The sequence below is a fragment of the Tachypleus tridentatus genome, chromosome 2, assembly GCF_004210375.1.
Source record: "Tachypleus tridentatus isolate NWPU-2018 chromosome 2, ASM421037v1, whole genome shotgun sequence".
NCBI classification, from domain to species: domain Eukaryota; kingdom Metazoa; phylum Arthropoda; class Merostomata; order Xiphosura; family Limulidae; genus Tachypleus; species Tachypleus tridentatus.
The window spans coordinates 120,618,195-120,639,168 of NC_134826.1; the positions used below are offsets into that span (position 1 = coordinate 120,618,195).

At 30.3% G+C, this 20,974-nt stretch overlaps 1 protein-coding gene across 1 annotated transcript; it reads left to right on the forward strand.

Annotated features, from left to right (window-relative positions):
• Nucleotides 1-50: 50 nt before the first annotated feature.
• On the forward strand, nt 51-13,939 carry LOC143244963 (uncharacterized). Its single transcript, XM_076490576.1, has 11 exons — nt 51-184; nt 512-604; nt 1,264-1,496; nt 2,632-3,329; nt 3,879-3,950; nt 6,093-6,250; nt 10,058-10,195; nt 11,310-11,481; nt 11,787-11,965; nt 12,612-12,639; nt 13,771-13,939. The coding sequence occupies exons 1-11, from the start codon at nt 124-126 to the stop codon at nt 13,805-13,807; spliced, it is 1,869 nt and encodes a 622-aa protein (XP_076346691.1). The 5' UTR covers nt 51-123; the 3' UTR covers nt 13,808-13,939.
• Nucleotides 13,940-20,974: the final 7,035 nt, after the last annotated feature.

The following is a 20,974-nucleotide window of genomic DNA, read 5'->3' on the forward strand; positions in this document are numbered from 1 at the left end:
TTTGGTTCTAGTAGTGGCATTAGTTTCAAATTACCAGATTCTCTCACAGGAGGCAGCATCTCAACTGGTAAACCTGCAACTCTGACTTCCATCCCAGCATCTAGTATTGTGGCTCCTACACCAATGACCACATCTGGAACATCATTTACGTTTAAACTACCAGAACCTTTTAGTGCAGTATCAGGTGGGCTGTTATGTAATGTGCATCTTTGTGTTTGTCTATTTATATTATATATAAATATAATATATTATATATATATATATATATATATATATATATATATATATATATATGTGTGTGTGTGTGTGTGTGTGTGTGTGTTTTTCAGAAGTAGTAGAGAATTGAACAATATTATTATTCAGACAAAACTCCTTGAAGGGTGCGTATGTGACTTTGCATGATAAACCAACTTAGTTTATGGCTAAGTCTGCACATGTCTAGGTGAAGAAAATATTTGTATACATTCATATGTAACCAAATTACATTAAGATTTTTAACTTCTATTTTCAGAGCAAGAAAATTGCACAGAATCATCCGAAGCTCCACAGCCTATTTTAGAGTCTCTTGTTGAAGACAATGAAGAAAGTAATAAAGATAAAAAAGGTAATTTTAGTGAATGAAACTTCCCATTGTTTTAATCTTTTACTATGGAATTAAGTATTCCTCAGGCTCGTGTAGAACTATTTCATAGACAGTGTAAGACTAGATTGTTGATGGCATTTGGTTTTGTTAAAGCTATCTTACTTTATATTTGTGAATTGATGAACCAGATTGATATCTAAGTTTAACTACATATTTTGTATTGATAGTTTTTCAGTAAAATTCTTCTAGTACTGATTCTTTTATTAAATTGATTAGTATTCGCTTTTTGTTTTAAAAAAAAGCACTAGGTGTTCTTATGAACCAAAGCAGTAAATTTTCATCAACTTCATGACTGAAACTTATACCTTTTTCTAAGCTGAAAAAAGTATAGTCAGATATTTAAAATAATTAGTGTTATAAAAAAAGGTTTTTCAACATTATTATTATTAAAACTCTGTGTATATATTTTTTTGTTATTGTAATTCTTTAGATCAATTGTAGTACTTAATATACTTAATACTGAAAAGTAATATGAGTCTTTGTATTATAAGATTGTATAAGCAAGGTAGACATTTTTAAATGGAACTAATTGGTTAGTGAAGAGATTTATGCCAGTAGTGTTTAACATTGAGTTATTTTTGTGTTATGAATAATTCATCACATAGTTATCTTTATTCCAGAAGCAGATATCAAAGTTATTGAGGTCAGTTTTGGAAAATCAGACAAGCCTGACATATCTGTTTCTTCCAAAGCAACTATTCCTTCTTTCCTATCAACCACTACTGCCTCAGCTGGTAGTGCTTTCAAGTCCATATTACCATCTAATGTCAGTGGTGTGAAAAGCACTTCAGTTTCAGAGACAGCTGCTTTCTCATTTAGCTTACCTAAAACACAGGCAGAAAGTATAGCAGAGGTAATTTTTTTTCTGTTTTTATATATATATAAAATAAAGTTGTAAAAATTATGATAGCAGTGAGTGTACTTGTTATTCTTGAATGTCATTTTGGTGATCCTTTCATTATATTTTCTCAACTGTTAATAATACTAATAGTCCATAAAGTATCCTAATACTCTTAGATTTTTTTTTAATGCAAAAATTGAAAAATAATAAAAAAGGAGAAATTGTAAGGCCACTTTAATGAAGGTTTCTTATCCTTTATAATGAGCAGACTTACAAATATTGTTTCAGATCAACTTAAATACAAGTGAGAAGAAATTTTTTCTCACATTAAAATATTTCATGGCAAAACTGTAATTTAATTATTACTTTTTTTGTAAATTCTTGCTTTGTGTCATTATGAAAATTTATTGTAAAATTATTTTAATTTTTATTGTTGATGTGAAGTTTTAATACATTTTGACTCTCAGTTTTCTTTAAATGTATTTCTTTTCTTTTCTTTTTTCTCTCTTCCTCACTGGAAGTAATGTAATGTTAAATCAGTCACAACATATTGATTGTTTTTTCTTTGTCTTTGTATGTTACAAAGCATTCAAGGGTGATAGATTTTTTTTAATGAACTGTCTATTAGAGAAAAATTCTCAGAAGTTTCATCATAATTTTAGAATGGTTTAATTACATAGCAAAGTACTGTTTGTCTTTACTTTTGTATTAAACAGATTATATTTTTAAGTTTTTAAAATTATATATCTGCATGTGTAAAAAATTAAGTATTTTTTGAAAATAAATTTAGTGCCTTACATTTGCAATTATTTTTAAGACTCCTTTTATGCCTAATATATACATATATGCACAAAAGATGCAAACTAATGCTTCACTTTGAATGTAATTGACTACTAAAACAGTTGTGAATACAAAGTTTGATGTATCTATGTAAATACATATTTTTTGAAAATTAGTTGATACTTGCAACTCTAGCATATTACAGAATTTAATTTCATAACATATTTGGAATGTTCCATTAATAGTTGTTTGTATTTTATGTTTGTAGTGTAATTACTACTGAATATCATATTATGCTGTTTGTCACTTTCATACTTAGGTACATGGGGAAAAGGGATGCTAATTATTAACGTGATTCTTTTTGTAGACTTCGCTTGTTTTAACATCAAACTCCAAACCTATTTTTGGAACTACAGCTTCTCCAGCAACATCAATGTCCAAGCCTTTTCTTGGAAATACAACTGTACCATCAATAACAAATACAAAGCCCTTCTTTGGAAGTGGTACAGAAGATAAACGTAATGCAGAAAAACCAGCTGTTGGTCAAGATGCTGGGGTTACAAAATCTGATATGGGTAATGTTCAAAATGTGATAACAGTTTTTAATAGTTCCACTTCAGTTTCACTCCCTTCAACTGGTGATAATAGCGGCAGTGTTTCTACAACTTTTGCTAATTCAGCTGTTTCTGTTGCATCACTAACAACAGTGCTACCTGTTTCAACTTTAAGTGAAAGTAATGTTTCTTCAAGTACAACTACAGCTTCGACTTTGCAGTCAACAGTCACAACTGGATCTTCACTATTTGGTAAGCCTATTTTTGGGCAGTCCCCAACATTTGCTCCTACCTTTGGCCAGACAACTTCAAGCACTAATAATATAGTGTTTGGACAAGAAGCCCCAAAGACTGGATTTTTTGCATTTGTACAGACCACTAACAGTACTACTTCATCGTTTGGTCAAGCTGTGGTGTCTTCTGGTGGTAACACCTTGTTTGGTCAGAGTGGCAGAAACTCATCAGGTGGATTTTTTGGTCAGCACACTGCTGCCTTTAATCAGTCATCAAGGTAGACATTGAATTTGAATTTTTAATTTTGATAATTTAAAAAGAGGTGATTATTTTAGATGGAACAAAAGCAAGAGAAATTGTAGAATATTATTTTCAATGTTTACATTGGTTACCTTATAAATATTTATTAAATCAATTATTGAGTATGGCAGCAAATATTTCACAAACACTTTAACAGTATCACTTTCTTTGGTATAAAATTAATTAAAATTAAGTATTAAATTTATTGCTTCAACAATTTTTTGGAAGAAAGAGTCTAGTACTTTTATCTTCCTTTACAACTAAAATGTGTCTCTTAAGCTCACTAATAATTTTATATCATAATAACAATGTGTATGCTAAGAAAACATCTGTGTTATACATTTAGATAAAGTGGCATTAAACTGAAATTGCTCTGTGTTGTTTGAGAGGTAAAATCATTCAGTGTGTGATTTTCCATTATTTTTATCCTATGTTGTGTAAACTTTTGTGTAAACATTTTCGGAAAATTTCTAAGCAACTCAAAGAAATGTCTTTTTTAACAAGTTAATTTTTTTCTGTATTTTAGTGGCTTTGAACAAAAACCAACTTTTGGTCAGAGTGGATCTATTGTATTTGGTCAACAGACCACGACAGCTAAGTAAGTTAAGTTGCACACTTGGTTTTAACCCAAAAAATTTTTGATGTTTAAATTGTAGCATCTTAAATATTTGTATTTGCTGCTAAACCTAATAGGTTTATTTAATGGTCCCTTGAAATTGGATTTTGTTATGTGAAACCTGTACCATTGACTGTTTGAGGACTGTTAAGGTATATCACGATATGAAAAAAACATTCTATTCCATGCTATTTTAAACTCTCAACAAAATTTGCTTTTTATGCAAAGACAATTAAATGAATGACCTTTGAGATTAATTGGCCATTATACTGACCAAATGAAATATGGTGATGGCAAAGGGAAGTCCCTCAACTGGGTTTACACATAGCCTTAAACAACATTGAAAAAAAACCTTGTTTTCAGTGTCAAATATGAGACCTTAAAAGCTTTAAAAGTATTTAACTTAAGACGAGTGTGCTAAGTGTAAAATTTGAAACTATTCTTATTTTTTTAACGTATTTTCATACCTTTTGCCAACTCATACCAGTTATGAACCATTTGGAAATAATGATTGGTAGGTAGCTAGTGTGTTGTATTAAGTATTTACATAAAAATGCTGAGTGGAATAAATATAACTTACTTTCCTACTTAATACTGTGACATTTACAAGACTCTTGTACTTGGATAAGTGAGGCATCACTCTTCCCCCACTGATTGGCAACCTCAGAAGTAATCACATTGTCATCAGTAAATGTGAAGTGCCTGGAAACTTCCTAATTTCTTGAGAAACAGGAGATGGAAATCATCCAATAACCTATGATGACTGCTTATGCTATAACTAAATAAATATTTCTTATTCTGTAGTTGTGCCATATTATTAAAAATATATTATAGGCTCTACTTACTACACTGCAAGTGATGCATTGTATTAGCCTTTAAAATTCTAACAGTGGCATAGAAAAATTCTCAAATTCATGAGTTGAATATCGTATCCAGCCCTCCATTAATATTCACTGTTAGCGTTAAAATTGTCACAAACAAGTTCACAAATATGAGTAACTAAATACAGTGTTACTTACACTCATTATTTATTAAGGTAATGCACAAAATTTCAGAAGAATGAGATACTAAATGTACATCATTCAGAAACCTTGCTGAAATTCAGGGTGCATTCAAGCCAAATTTTCTGATTGCACTCTTTCAAGTACACTTGTTTCCACTGGTTTTATGTTTTCAGGTAAAATTAAAAGCATTTCTTAGAATGCTTACAAATAAAAAGCAATCAGTCATTCAGTATGTAAGCATAATAAACTAACAATACAAAACATGTGGTTCACCAGGGGATAGAATTCATTTTTTTTTATTAGTGATGTCATACTATTAGGATTTAACAACATTGTGTGTGTATGTTCATTGTTAAACAAGATTTAAAAAAAAAAAACATCAAAGAACATTTAGAAACAAAAATGCATTTGTTAGTTTAAAGGAGTATTTTGTGGTCTTCTAATAGATTTTTACACAGCAGTATTAAGAAAACTGAACAACTACAAATACAGTTAATGTAATTAGAATGACTACTAAAATATCTTTTTATTATGTGTATTTAAACTGATAAGGTTTTTCCAAAGAATTTTAATCATTATCAAATATGTGAAATTCATTTAACAAAATGATTCGTGTACAAACAAAACATTTTTGTGTAAGAAACCAGTTGCTGATCTTCACACAATACTCTTATGCTCCAATAACATCACTTTTATTGATATTTCCTAGTTTCAAACAACAACAATTCCTCACCATGCTTGTTATTTAAAAAAAAAACATTTAATTTTTTAATATGTCTAATGGTTTTCTGTCAAGTGCTTTATAAATACATTTCTCAATTTTAATTCATTTTCAGTGTTATCATTTGAGTAAGTAAATGTGCTTATATAGGTTTGCAAATATTCTAAGTTCTGCTGCTTACAACTTGACATTTCTGTTAGTTGTCTTATTTACATCTGTGTCATTTGTAAGTGTTCTTTTATCATCAAACTCTATTTAATGCAACCAGTTGTGTAGGTATTATTATATTGTAACTTGATGTAATTAGATTTTAGTGTTATGCTATATTTATATATTTTGTTTTGGTAAGCTTTAGATGTGATAACTCAAGTGTATTTACTCTTTCCCCTCCCTTTTTAGCACCTCTCCTTTTGGTCAGCCTGCAACTCGATCATCCTCATCTGGGGGTCTCTTTGCTCAGTCAAGTTTTTTTACAGGTTTGGGAGGCAAACCAAGTTCAGAAAATGTGGGGAAGAATGTTTTTGGTGCTCCTTCTGGAAGTGGACAGACTAGTCTGAGTTAGTGTTGTCTCTTATTGACTACTGCTACTCTCACATCCTCTGTTATTAGTGGGGATATTTTCTTTCTTATAAATATTGAAGACATGATATTCTTAGAAGGCAATTTTTAAACAGTTGCTCAGCTGTGAGGAAAAGGCATAATTGGATCTCCTACATAAACGTTTTCCTTTAAATTGACCAAGTTTATCAGTTAAATAAACTGAATACTATATTCCCTATAATGTAATTTGAGCTAGAAACACTACTACTAACAGTTAACTGTGTGTGTGTGTGTGGAAATATCCCTTAAAAACAACCATTATAAATAAAATACCAATGGTAAAACACAACAAGTATTAAAATACAGCTGTTAATGATATGATATTTGCAAAAACAGCAAAAGTGTTAAATAATTGGAAATTTATAAATATATTTAAAACTATACAGTGTATCATTTGATGAATAAGTCACTTGTTAATCCTTGCTCTGCAGGCCACTGTTCAAAGGCCATGTCTTCACATTTCTTGACTTGCATTCAAAATGTTATTAAACTACTATACCATGAATTTGTCAATAAGTTTGGTATCATGTTGTAAATTATAATCTAAATTTAATTATTATATGAGTTAATACTTACTTTTAAGTCATGAAATTAAAATAATGCACCTAAATATCAGTTTTTGTGTGTCACTTGGTATGTTTGAATGCAGTACTGGTTGAAATTAGATGTTTGTGATGTCAAAATACTGAGTCTGTACTTTTGTACAAATCGTTAACTCAAATTATCAATACTGACAAGATATAATACAAGAAGTATCTTTTTAATTTGCTGACACATGGTTTATGTACTGAATCAAATATATTGGGCCCCATTCACCTTTTTCTGTTTTTGAAAATAGTCCTTTTTTTATAATTACTTCAATATATGATGTGAATAACTTATCAACAGCTTAGAATATTCCACAAGTGGTTGTTTCCAAGCATTTTAATCTATTAAATGGCTATCTCATTCTTTTGAACCAAGATTTCAAAGAGATAGGTTATGTCTTAAATTTGCTGGAAGTTTCTTGTTGTTGTTTTTTACACCTAAATACAGTTACTAAGTTTGATAAATTACGGTGAAATTCTGTGGTATCACTATAATAATTAATAATTTTTTGGTTATTCAACTGTATATATATATATAAAACCTTTAAAATGTTTTTTTTTCAATTCATGTCTTCCATGTGAGCAATTTTATAAAAACTTGGCAACCTACATCCAGCATCGACTATGTTCAAGAGTCATAGCTAAAAGAAATAATTGTTTGCTTTACTTTTTTATTTATTTTTTTGTATTGTAAGAAAAATAAGTTTAGTAATGTATTTCTAAATAGTGATAATCTATATACATATATAATGTATAATAAAATAAATGCTGTTATGTTTTACAAAATACTAATCTACTTTAACACAGCCAAGACAGGGAAAAGTACAGGCCAGTTTTATATTATTGGATACAGTAACATGAGTGCCCATGCACTGTGTCAATATAAGTTATGTTTTGTTAACCAGGCATGGCTGAAAGGTCAATATAATAATAAATATATATTATTATGAGACTTAAGCTACTTAGACTGAATATTTGCATTTTTATGTTATAATTTGTAGTCATTCTAGTACGAAAAATAGTATAGTTTATATTTATTTCATTTTTTTTTATGGTTACAAGGTCAGTCAAATTGACAGACCCCATGCAGTTAAGGTAGAGAAAACAAGAAACAAAATATAAATTATTACTGAAAACAAACATTTGAAATGTATTGAGGAGGTTTAAGAGATTACACAAATAATATTTGAGATTTTTAGAACAAATGGCTTTAAATAATAGGAAAATCAATTTGCACTTTGAATATTAATAATACTGACTCTATTTTCACAAACAGATTTTTAGTAGAAATACTTCATTAAAATATCTGATTTCTTGTGTACAAAAACTTGTAATTGTTACTAAAAGTCTACCACATTTTTTTGAAGATGCATATACTGCATCAAAAGGTATAATATAAATACTTAATGTGTGCAAATATGTATGTTATACCAAGCTCATTTTTAAAGGGTTAAGATGTTTTTAGTGTAACTGTATTTAAGTTTCTAATTTTGTAGAATGAACTGTATAGAACATAGATTATATATGAGTTGAGGCAACATAAAAGTTAGGCTCTCAAGAAAATAATTGTGCATTCTGAGAGAAATTATGGTATGAAACCAAAGAATTTAAAAATTGTGGAAAAATATATTAATAAAACAAATTTATAACATTCCTTAATGTTAAAACAATAGAATTTTAAATAGTCTTTAATATACCAGGTACCCCTTGTAGCTAAAATAAGGAAATACATAGTTGTGAAAGGTTTACCATAGGATTTTTAATCTATGTTTATTAACAAAGTTAGAATCATAGAAATAAAATAATAATTTCATATTTTTTAGATCAGATGTAGATGTTAGTTGTTGCTTTTAAGTTATTGATTGTAGAACTAGTTTGTGTTCCTATTGTTTGTTTGTTTTTATTCTGATCACACTGTAATAGAATTGATTAGATGTAGAAAGAAAGATATCAATAAGGCATTACAATCCTTTCAGTTTTTACAACCAAATAAAGCATTAAGCCTATTGGGAACTAATATATTTTTAATGTTTATTATTACTGCATCATTAATTACATTCTGAAATTATATTTAACTTTCCCAAATCTTGATGTACATTTAAAATTGTGGACATTCTGTCACTTTTTTGTTTTTTATATACGAACGTACAAGTTATTCTTTCCAATTTAATTTTCTAACCACATGGTTTAATAGTAATATATATCATAATTCACATGTTATTCAATTAAAATACTTGTGAATTACAAAGGTAACATTTTTCAAACTTTTCTGCCTTTTATATCTATCTGTTCTTTACTAGCTTTTGATTTTTAATGAGCTGAAGGAATTTTATTTCATCCTGTAATCATTCTGTGATTGTGGTGTGAACCTTGAGTACAAGTAGATGCATGTACAATATTTACTGAACTATGTATTCTGTTTGTTTACATGAATATGTACAAGACTATATAACCTCACCAAGTATGTACTAGTCAGTTAGTTTGAAGTCTTGTATGATCTAACAAGTTTGGATATATGAGCCATGAGAGCAGCTCAGAGCTTGTCTTACTCTATAGTGAAACCATGTGATATTAGTTTATAAAAGGCTACTTTTAAACAGAGTTAAGTAAACATTGTCCTGTAATAAATAGCTGTGAGAATTGTTGATACAACAGGATGATATTGTTAAATCTTACCATACCATCACCCATTCAGTATTGCTTTCAACAAAAAATAGTGGATTGTTTGTAATGGAGTGTTGTTGTAAAATATCTTCTCGTCTGGCTTTTGATATTTTAATATTATGAATAACATTTACTTTATTTATTTTTGAAGAAGTAGAAAATTATAGATTTTTCATTAAAATTTGGTTTTAGTTTCTATTTACACTTGTAATTTTTTCACACATGATTTGTTGGGTGGAGCTTCATAAAATGCTTTAGAACACTTAAGAAAACAAAAGTGGGCATACAAAATAACATTGCATATTTCTGTACTGAAAAATATTCTGTTTTAATATATTAAGTAGAAATTATCTTTCAGAAGCAGCACTTATTGATATTAGCTATTTGAGAAAAAGCAATATGAAATTTTATATTTAAATTTCATGTGTTATTTCACTTTAATAGGCTATTTGGTAGCATACTATAAAGTAGGTAGTTATGTGTATTGTTTTTTTTTCCCCTACGTTAATATAGACTTGTTTGGAAATCAGCAGTCTGAAGGCTTTGGGAGTAAATCAGGTGGAGCATTTTCTGGTGGAAGTTTCTCTAGTGGTGGTGGAAGTGTGGCACAGTCAGGATTTGGAGGTTTTCAACAGGCTCCACAAAAGTCTTGTAGGTTGATTTTATCATTAAGCATTTTAATATTAACATTATTCTTCATGGATACTTGTAAATCTAACATGAAAACTTATAAATTAATGATGTGTTGAAGCAAAATTTTTATTTTGAGTTTAAAAATAAATTAATGGGTAACTTGAAGTAAACTTTATATCTTAAATATATAGAAAGGGAGAGTGCATAACATCTTGGTAAATAAAAAAGGGAACTATATTCAGTAGCTAAAATATTGAAAGAGAATCCACACATTTAAAATTTAAATCTGGAATGTAGAAAGAGATTCCATAAATGCTTAATAACTTGAAGTAACTTATAAACTCCATACTTAGGAACTCTTAACAAGGAACATGAAAAGAGAATTTTCAGACTCTCCATAAAGTGAAGTGAACTTTAAATCTGAAGACTTAAAGGTTCCTTGTTAGTTAAAGTAATAAACTTAAGTAAACTACATATGAAGTTTAAAAAGAAAGTTGTATTAAATTCTAAATATGGCATATAGAAGGGAGCTACACAGAATCTCTAATTTTAAGGAACTGATTTTTGAGGGATATACTAAAAAAGACTATGATTTAAAATACTAAAATGAAACTACTGAATTTCTTTGAAAATCATGTTTAGTGGGGGATCTGGTTGATTAAACAGATTCGTAATCAACAACCAGCTAAAAGGTTTTTTTGACAGATTTCACCAACTATTAAATGTTTGAAAACTGCAATGAATGCAGGAGATTCTGTGTAAGAGATTCCTTAAGATTTTTTGGAAAAATAAACTTGATTTGCAACTTAAAAAGAGATTTGATAAATGTTGGATGCAAGTGTATAAAAGAAACAGTTGAAAATATCTTATTTAGAGTCAACTTTCTTGTTGCTCAAGAGAAATAGAATCTCCAGAATCTTAAGTTGAAATAAACTTGTTCTTTTAGTTAAAAGTTAACAATAAATGATTAATTTTGTGTTTTGTGGCTTTTTATTGTAGGTATAAGATACATTAAGACCAAATGATAATTTACTGAAGCAATATTTATTTCAAGTACAACATTTTGAAGTTTTTGCTTTGTAACTAAATAATTTATTTTTGTCCTTACTCGGAAGTTGTTTTTATTTTACAGCTGTTAACCCTGGTGGTTTTGGAGGTTCTCCAGCTTTTGGAGGAAGCCCAACATTTGGAGGTTCTCCCCAGTTTGGAGCAGTGCCCACTTTTGGAAGTCAGAATACTTTTGGTAGTCCATTCGGTGGTTCACCTTCATTTGGATCTGGTCAGACTACTATGGGTTTTGGAGGGTATGTTTATCTCGTGTTATATACACTTAGCTTCTTTTAATTATTCCATATTATTTTATCATTTCATAAACTCTTTTTTAACATGTATTCTGATGAGACTGTAAGTTTGTGAATTTATTAGTTATACTGTTCTGTGATGGAATAAAAAACAGATATTGAACCTAAAATATCAATTTGGTATGTGGTTTTTCTCTAAAAGCACAGTGACTTAATTTATTTTGATGTATTTTCAAACTAAATTTTATCTCAATACAATTTTGAGATTTACTGCCATACAATGATGTTCCCAATTTTTTTTAAATTAGGTTTGCAAGCATGAATTCTCCAACATTTGATACTCTGGCTGCATCTGCCCAAGCTCCATCATTTAACTCCCTTACACAACAAGGACAGCAGACTTTTGGAAGTCTTAATCAGCAATCAGGGACAGGTAGCACTGGTGGCTTTGGCAGTCCAAGTTTTGGTGGTAGCCCTGGATTTGGAAGTAAGTATAACAACAGCTAGAATATTCTGATGTGCTCAATAGTGTGTTGTTGTTTTTATATTAAAATCAGTTGTTGTTTTTACACTAGGAATATTGAAATTCTCATTTAATGTGAGATAAGAGAGTTATGTTTTTTTTTGTTTTTTTTAAATTCCCAAGTGAAAATAAATTTTTAACAATAAATCTCTAGAATATGGACAATAAAATGAAACAATAGTGCAAAACTATTCACTTCAAGTAATAATTTTAAATATAAAACAAACATTACAATAAAATTAAAGTTAAACAGTTATTTTCCATTATCAGTCGTAATTGTCAACACTAAATTTTAATAAATAATGATATATACGTTGAAGTAACAGATTTAATTCTTACAGATAAATAAAACAAGTGTAAAGAAACAAGCAAATTAAACTTATTGCCATTTTATTATATATGTTTAACCATTATTGATAAGTTTTATATACATTTTCCACAAGTTACCGACTTCAAAATTTCTTACTGGTTGATTTTTAACTGACGTACAAGTAGTTTTCAACTTAATATTATGAACTTGTATATGATTAACCATTACATAATCTTGTGTCGTTTTACAATGATGTCTTAAATCATTCCTTTTTTCTTTTTTTTTTCAATTACTATGTAGGTCAGCCATCTGGGTTTGGATCTCAAGAGTAAGTTTTCTCGCCAATCGTTAGTTTTTTCTGTTCTTAAAATCTCTTATAAGTATATATTCGTGACTATACCTTATAACATAACATGATAACTAAACTGCCCTTTGTAATAGACTTTTTAAACACAACTCTTATGTCATATATTTAAGCTATTAACTAACCTAAGAACAAAATAAATCAGCAAGGCAATTTAAAACATTAGTTTAGTGTTAGTTACTGTTCTTGTTTATTGTTGAAGTAACATCAAGATTGTGTGTGTCTATGCAAACACTAAAGTATTCTGAAGCTATTTTAGTATAAACGTATAACCTTTATTTTGTATTGCTAACCAACATAAGATAAAAAGTATTGTAGAATGCATGTTTACAAAAGTACACCAGCTTTTCTGTATATTACTTGTTATATAAGGAACCCTTCTTCTTTTTGATGTGGTTTTTCACCAGCTTGCGTCATTGAAAAGTTGAGTGTGTGCATGCTCGTGGATACAATAACTAATAATACCCAGGTGCAAGCCCTTAAGATACACTTAGTATGGTTGCAAATTTTAATTTGTTTACGCTGTTTCTCTATGTGTTTTTATTGCTACCTTGCCTCATGATGTTGGTGTTATAATGGTCACACACAGACCCACAGACGTGCCCTTTTATTATCATTACATATAATATGTTTGTGTGTATATATAAAGTAATTTGTGATAAGTAATATCAGAATAATGCTAAAATTGTGGAATTATTTGGTTTAAAAACGTTATTAGTTTCATCACTTTCATCACATTAGTTTCATAATGTTAATTATTGGTGACTTTGTAGTTCAGTATCACTCAACCTACATCAGATAGTGTGAAAATGAATGTTGAATTAATTTATGTGGGACTTTAGGCATAGTTAATATTATACCTCAAGTCAATTCTGTGTATGATAAGTATAAAAACTTAGTCATTTAAAGAAAACAAGTGTGTCACATGTATTATTGTGATGTTCAAAAGTTGATATAACTGTGTTCTTATAAACCCTATAAATCATTTAATGGGTTATTAAAACTGTGCGAGATATAAATGTAACTGTAATACGTGCATTTGTTTGGTGTATGAATTTTAATGTTTTTTGAGTGAAAGATCTTCTCTATTTACAGCCAAAGTACATCAGCATTTGCACAGTGGAGACAATGAATGTCATGGGTGATAATTATATTTTATGAAAGTGGAGGATAAAAAGAGATAGTGTAATTTGTCATATAATATTAAAAGAATGGTTTTGTTGAGTAATGCTCAACAATGTTGAAATAAAAACACTTGATTTACTTTGTTTGCGTTAAGTTTTATTTTAATTTTACCCGATTTCATAATATCTTGCAGAATCTTAAATTTTGCATAGCTAATGCCAAATATCTTTCTTTCAGTCTTTCAAGATACCATTAGTGTGTTTTTAAAAATTGTAGTTACCCAATGTTTTAAAAATTAATAATATTTTTGAACAATACGTAAAAACATGCTTTTTCTCAAATATTGAAATTTTAGCCCTGTTTTTTTGATTTACGATGAGGTATTTGATAGATCTACCTTTCCGAACTTACGTTACGTAACCTTAACGCGGACCACATTGAGAATTATTTACCTCAGTGGTTCCCTTGGGGGTGCGAGATAACATTTATTCACCTTTATTCTTAAATAAATAATTACTGTGAGGGGTGCGAAAACATATTAGATTTTTTTTAGGGATGCGGGGCATAAAAAAGGTTGGGAACCACTGATTTACCTCAATAAACTGTATTGTCTAGTGAAACAATGTGAATCAGGCACTTTTAAAAAATTCATCTTCTTCCTTTATTGGATACAAACTGAAACATGCACATTTGAAGTGTGTATCTCTTCTCTTCCACTTTCCGATCCCCCCATCCACATGATGCCTCCTTTCCGAAAGTGACTCTGTTTTTTCTATTAAGGTTTTTCTGGTTATAGCTTGTTTTGTGAAAGTAACAAGTTACCTTACAAATAAGCAGAAAAAGTAGTGTTATTTCACTTGGAGCATTTCAACTTCGATTAACCAGCAAACATTAGTTAAACACAAATATATACACACGCACGCATCTTCAGAAAGTATATTTGCATCTTAGGTAATTTTTTTACTTGCTAGATCATTTAAATGATCGAAGCAAAAAAAATATATATTTCACGAAATCGAGTAAATGACAGTAAAAACCCAAATGGATTTTATTTTTGTAGGCTTAGAACTCTGTCAAACAGTTAACTTTTATACTCGTGATTCTATTTTCAAGTTTGTTTGTTTTTTTTTCCACATAGAAATTAGGAAACATCAAACGTAAGAAAAAAATTGTAAGCACTTAAAAATGGTAAATAATGTGTTTTTATTTCTACGAATCATGCATGTGAACCCCAGTAAATATGGAACTATAACAAATATACGTGAGTAATACTTAGAGAAGAAAATCATGATATTTGATTAGAAATATTTATCTAGATGCGAGAAGCCATTTTCAAGTGTTGGTTGAAGTTGCAAGTCTTATAGACGTGATGAGTGAGCACTGAAATTAAATGGCTATTTATACAATTCTCAGTTGCCTAAAATATTGTTTAATTATCGTAGGTTTAATAGCATGCCTTGTCCCACAAAAGTCGTATCATAACGTACATGAAGTTCATAAAAACACCTTTTAACTATATATATAACTTTCAGTTTAGGGTTAACTAAATTACTGTATGTTTACAGTGGTATTGTAGTTTTGTGTTTGTTGCTTTACCATATACAAGCGTTTCATTTCCCACGGCCTGCCAGTGAACCAAATAAAACAGTTTAAAAACATACGTACATGATTATAACTTGAGTTGATTAAGCAGTGGTAAAATTGGACGGGAATGCCGCTCTTGTACTTACGTGTTATAGCGTGATTGTAAAATAAACTGTAGACATAGTATCTTCTAGTATTAAACTTGTGTGTTTAAAGTACTGTGTCGAAAACATTCGGATTGTCGTATATTTAGAATGGTGACTTCAAAATATACACGAATAATGTATATATTAACTATTTGATGGCAAAGAACTAAAAATGGGTTTTTCGTCATCAAGTCCAAGTTCATCACGGCGATTACTCAAGGTTAAGCGTGAAAGGTTGTTATCCAACGTAGATCACTTTTCGGGCACGGCATGTACAGGTGATTAGGGCACTCGACTCGTTATATGAGGATTGTGGGTTCGAATCTCCGTCACACTAAACATCCTTAGGGACGTTATAAAATGACGGCCAATCCAACTATTCGTTCGTAAAAGTGTAGCCTAAGAGTTGGCGGTGGGTAGTGATAACTAGCTGCCTTCCCTCCAGTCTTACTCCTAAATTAGGAACGGCTAACGCAGATGACCCTCGTGTAGCTTTGTGCGAAAATCAAAACAAACCTTCACTTTTCCGCTGGCATTAAACTATGGTATTGTGCAATTATAAACTTCGTAACATAAATGTAAAAATTGTAAAAGGAGAAATGATATTTCCTTTCTCAGACAATGTTGCTCTAATTAATTAATTCCCAATACTGTTAAAGAGTTGTCCAAAATATGCAATGAAAACTTCTCAGAATTTCAAATGTCAAGAAAGAAACAACGTATTAAAACGTAAAGAGACATTAGACAAACAACTTGCCTGCTGCCTCAAACATGATGAAAAGAAATCTATACACGGCGAAAACTTCCTAGTTTACCACCATTGCAACTACAAAATAAAAAACAGTAATTTTGTACAAAATCCAAACATAACCGCAAAATAACAAAAGCTATTGTAATTGAGCAAAACAGCCCTACTTTTGGGTACTAAAAACCTTTACTAAGCTGTTAAGCAATATATTGTCATATGACCTCTTTACTCTGTGTGGGTGTGTGTGTATATTTAACTATTATAACCAGCGTCTTACTTTTTCGGCTTCCTCAAGGTTAATGTACACAGCTCTTTGTGTCTATAAAACTACTTGTTTGTTTTGGTATTATACACAAAAGGCTATCTGAGCTTTGTCTACTACGGTTATCGAAACCCGATTTCTACCTATATAAGTCCGTAGACATTGTGCTAGTGGGGAATAAAACGACTGCTCGCTATTGATGACATACCTTTGTGAAAACGGCGTACATTTATAATGTATGAATCACAAACATCTTTGAGTCTGTCACCTGCTGGTACTGTGATAATTCTACAGATTTATAACCCTAAAATCAGAGATTCGATTCTCCTCGGTGGACTCGGCAGATAGCTCAATGTGGCTTTGCTATAAAACACATACATACATCTTTGTGTCTACTTGTTTGTTCGTTACTATGTGTAGGTCGTTGGGTGAATCTCAACTAAACTTTGTGGGATCATAGTTTTAAATAAGGGTCATGTTAATAGGGGTTCATTACCTCCTTCACCCATGTTTTTAAGCATTTAGTATCTTTGACATAAGTTAACGTTAATTATGTTCATGCCCCCAGTGGCGCAGCGTCATGTCTGCGAACTCACACCGCTAAAAACCGCGTTTCGATACCCATGATGGGCAGAGCACAGATGGCCCATTTTGTAGCTTTGTGTTTAATTTTTAAACATACAAACTATATTTATAGATGATGCAACATTCGTACACCAATTGAAAAAAAAAATATATTAAAGTATACAGACAGTCTGAGAAGAGAACACACAAACGTCTTGTATCTCAAAATATTTGCCAGGACTGCAATGAAAGAAAAACATACACACAAAAACATGCTTGACTTTCACAGTGTATTTGCCAAACGAGTGACATAAATGTATTAAAGTTGCTATATTTCAAAACTTTACTAGCGTCTTATCAGTGAAATGTCAAGACATATAATAGTGATAAACTTAAAATGTAAAATAAAAGTGATTGTTAAAATAAATTTAATATGTAAAAACATTCACTTAATTATCCCACACAGAAATTGTTTTTTTCCTTAAACCAGAAATGTATATATTTCTGGTTAATCTGAACTGGTATGCTTGGTCTAACTTCTCATCGGCTGGTATTTTTTACTTTCGGAGCATTTCCTGGGTTTCATCTCACGAATTGAGTCTTGTTTGCAGCTCAGGTTGGGCATTCAATCCGTAGATTTTGTCATATGACAAGTTTGAAATTTCACGAAATTAAATTAAAATAACTTTTTTTTTTCTCAAAGTTCCTGTCAACTAGCCACAAAGCGGAGTGAGGGGAAAAAAGTTTCTGATCGCCTCTGGTTATCTGTCAAATTCGTTTGAGGCCCTGAAAGATGCGTAACCGAAATAACTACCACAGATCGGACGGACATAAACACATTAAATCAACTATACCCTAAAGCTTTGATGTGGAGCACACAATCTGCACCTTATCTTCTCCTATATTGGTACAGATATATTGCACTTTAGCTGGTTTCAGTTTCACTGACCACATAAACTCCACTCATCTGAACATTGAATTTATTACTGAACTTGAAAATAACGACTCACCTTTTCTTAACCCTGAGATTTTTTTTAGAGTTGACACAATTAAAAACAAAAATTTACTGAAAAATCACTCGCACAGGTCTGTACCTCCCTTGAAATTTTGCTCATGAATCCAAACAAAGATCAATGTACTGAAAAACCTTAAAAATGCTGTTTGTTCAACCATGTTGATGAACACGTTCAACTCCATAAACCATTCCTTTATTTACACCGACAAATTTTCAACAATTATTTCCGAATAGCTTTCACAACCAAAACTCAATTCATAATCACCATTTACACTGAACAATGACACAACATCACATCTCAGCTAACAATTCATTTTTGAAATGACTTCAAAAGTAATTCACACTTGAGGAAAACTTGCCATTAAACACAAAATTATTTTCGACTTCAAATTCATTGAGAAATCCGGCATTAAATTAAATGTATTGCATTGCCGAATAAAAATTATGTAGAGTCGCACAATAGCAACGTCGTATATAAAATACAATGTAACAACTGTAATTATTCTACATCAGCAAAACCGTAAGAAAATTGGAAACCAAAGTCACTGAGAGTAGAAAGAAGAAGAAAAAACTCCATGTTTATCAACATTGCAACCCAGAAAATCACAGTATATTGATCTATAGAAAGCATTGTAGTTTTAGACAAGTAATCAAACATTAACAAACGCAAAATAAAGGAAGTTATTCTAACTGAATAACACATTCTTACACTAAACCAATACCTCGGAAAACCAAAATACCTTTACTAAGTTGTTAAGCAATCTCCTGTCATGTGACTTTTTTGTTCCATACCGTGTACATATATATATATTCCTGTATCTGTTTGTTCTACTTATACCTGATGATACCATGACCCTGTCTAAGCGTTGTACATTTGTAATAAAGCTTCTTTCATTACTTTATATGTTAACTATATATATAATGCAGATAGTATATTAGCTGTATATTTATGACTTAAATATGCCTAGAGGTTATAGAAGCTTAAATGATAAATGATGGGCAAGTATAATCAAATTAACTGCTTGAAATGTAATATACGTGTGCATCGGGAAACTAACGGCAGGAAATTTATTAGGACTTGTTAATGGTACATTATAAATAACTTATACAGGACATGGTGTTAGCAATACAGCTTATCTCGTGAACAGAATACAGCTTCTCAGTGGATCACTGTCTTGTTTTAACTAACAAACAGGTGTTGTTTTCTTTACTGAATAAAGACATCTAAAGTTTAACTAAGGGATTGTGCAACGGATTTACTATTATACACGTATTTCAATACCGATGTTTGTTTTAGTTTAATATATATCTAGAAGTGCATGTAACTTATACTCTTAAATGTGTATTATGAAGTTGCCGTATATTTACTAAATTAGTAGAAAACTCTCGTTCTAGGAGCCAACAATGTAATATATGTATGTAAACGCAAGTATTTTGTTTTAGCTGCAATTTGTAGGAAATCTCCTCAAATTTATAAAAGGAAACCAACACAATGCAGAGAGTCAGTTTTATATGTCTGGTTTGCTACAGTTAGTATACTATAAACCTCGAAAGCTAAAACTGTGATAAACATTTATTAATCGAGAAATTACAGATATTTGACCAGGAACGTTTATAGATTTCGAACATTATAAACCATTTAATTTCATGGAATTAACTTCGAATGTTGTATTTCTACGAGAACATTGGATATCTTCGCCGGTGAAAAATCAGCTTGCAAACAACATGCGACCAGCCAAGAATAGAGAGCGAGCTAGCTACTCGTTAAGTGAACTGTACCAATATCAACTCGAAATTCATTCGCTCATCATGAACTATCGATAAAATAATCAGTTCAGGATCATATAGAAATCTCAGTAGTATTTGTAGATTTATAAAACGTTTGTATAAAAGTTATTACTCTTGTAATAACCATTACTATAAATGTATTACTATTGTTGTTTGTATATTACAATATATTTGTGTTCAGAAAGAAAACTGTGTATATCAGTCTTGCTGGAAAATATCGTAAATTTGATGGATATAGACATTTAATTTACCTTTGGATTCAAATCAAAAATCAATTGAAGGCTCGTCCAAGATGAATTACAATACGTAACAAGTGTAATATGCCCTATTGATGTTTCAACACATATTGTTCACGAACACCTCACATGAATAATTGATAGGTAGAGTAGCGATACTATTCTTACAAAGTATTAACATGGAACAATTCCTTTACCTTGAACAACGTCAACCACTCTTATGTCTTATCATATCTCATAGTTTTTGTGATGTTTCACCTAATTTGTTTTTGTTGCATATATACAACACGTGACTAAATCGTAAAGACCCCATTGTTTCGAAGCATCATATGCAAAATTGGAAAAGTAATTTCGGACATTTCAATTGTTATAAATTTTAAGTTCATAATAGACAACATTTAGTTAAAACGTACCGTGCGCAGGAAAAGAAACAGGTTATATAACTTTTGCTGTTACCATCTTCGACTCGAAGCTATATTAATTATCGGTATTACTATATATATATACATATATATATATATACATACATACAAAGTCATGTATTCGAATTCCCTGATTGAACATGCTTATCCTTTTAACAGTGAGAGCTTCATAATGTGATCGTCAATCCAACTATTCGTTGGAAAAACAGTAACCCAAGATTTGACAGTGGGTGTTGTTGATTAACGTCACTCAAAATTAATAAAGGTTATTTCAGGCACTCCTGGAGTACATTTGTGCAAAATTCTGCAAACAAAAATTTCAAAAGAAACCTTTTTTTTTTTTAAACAAGAAATAAACGGCTTTATCTTCCTCTTTTGTTAACATGCGCTTGGAAACAACAAATAAAAT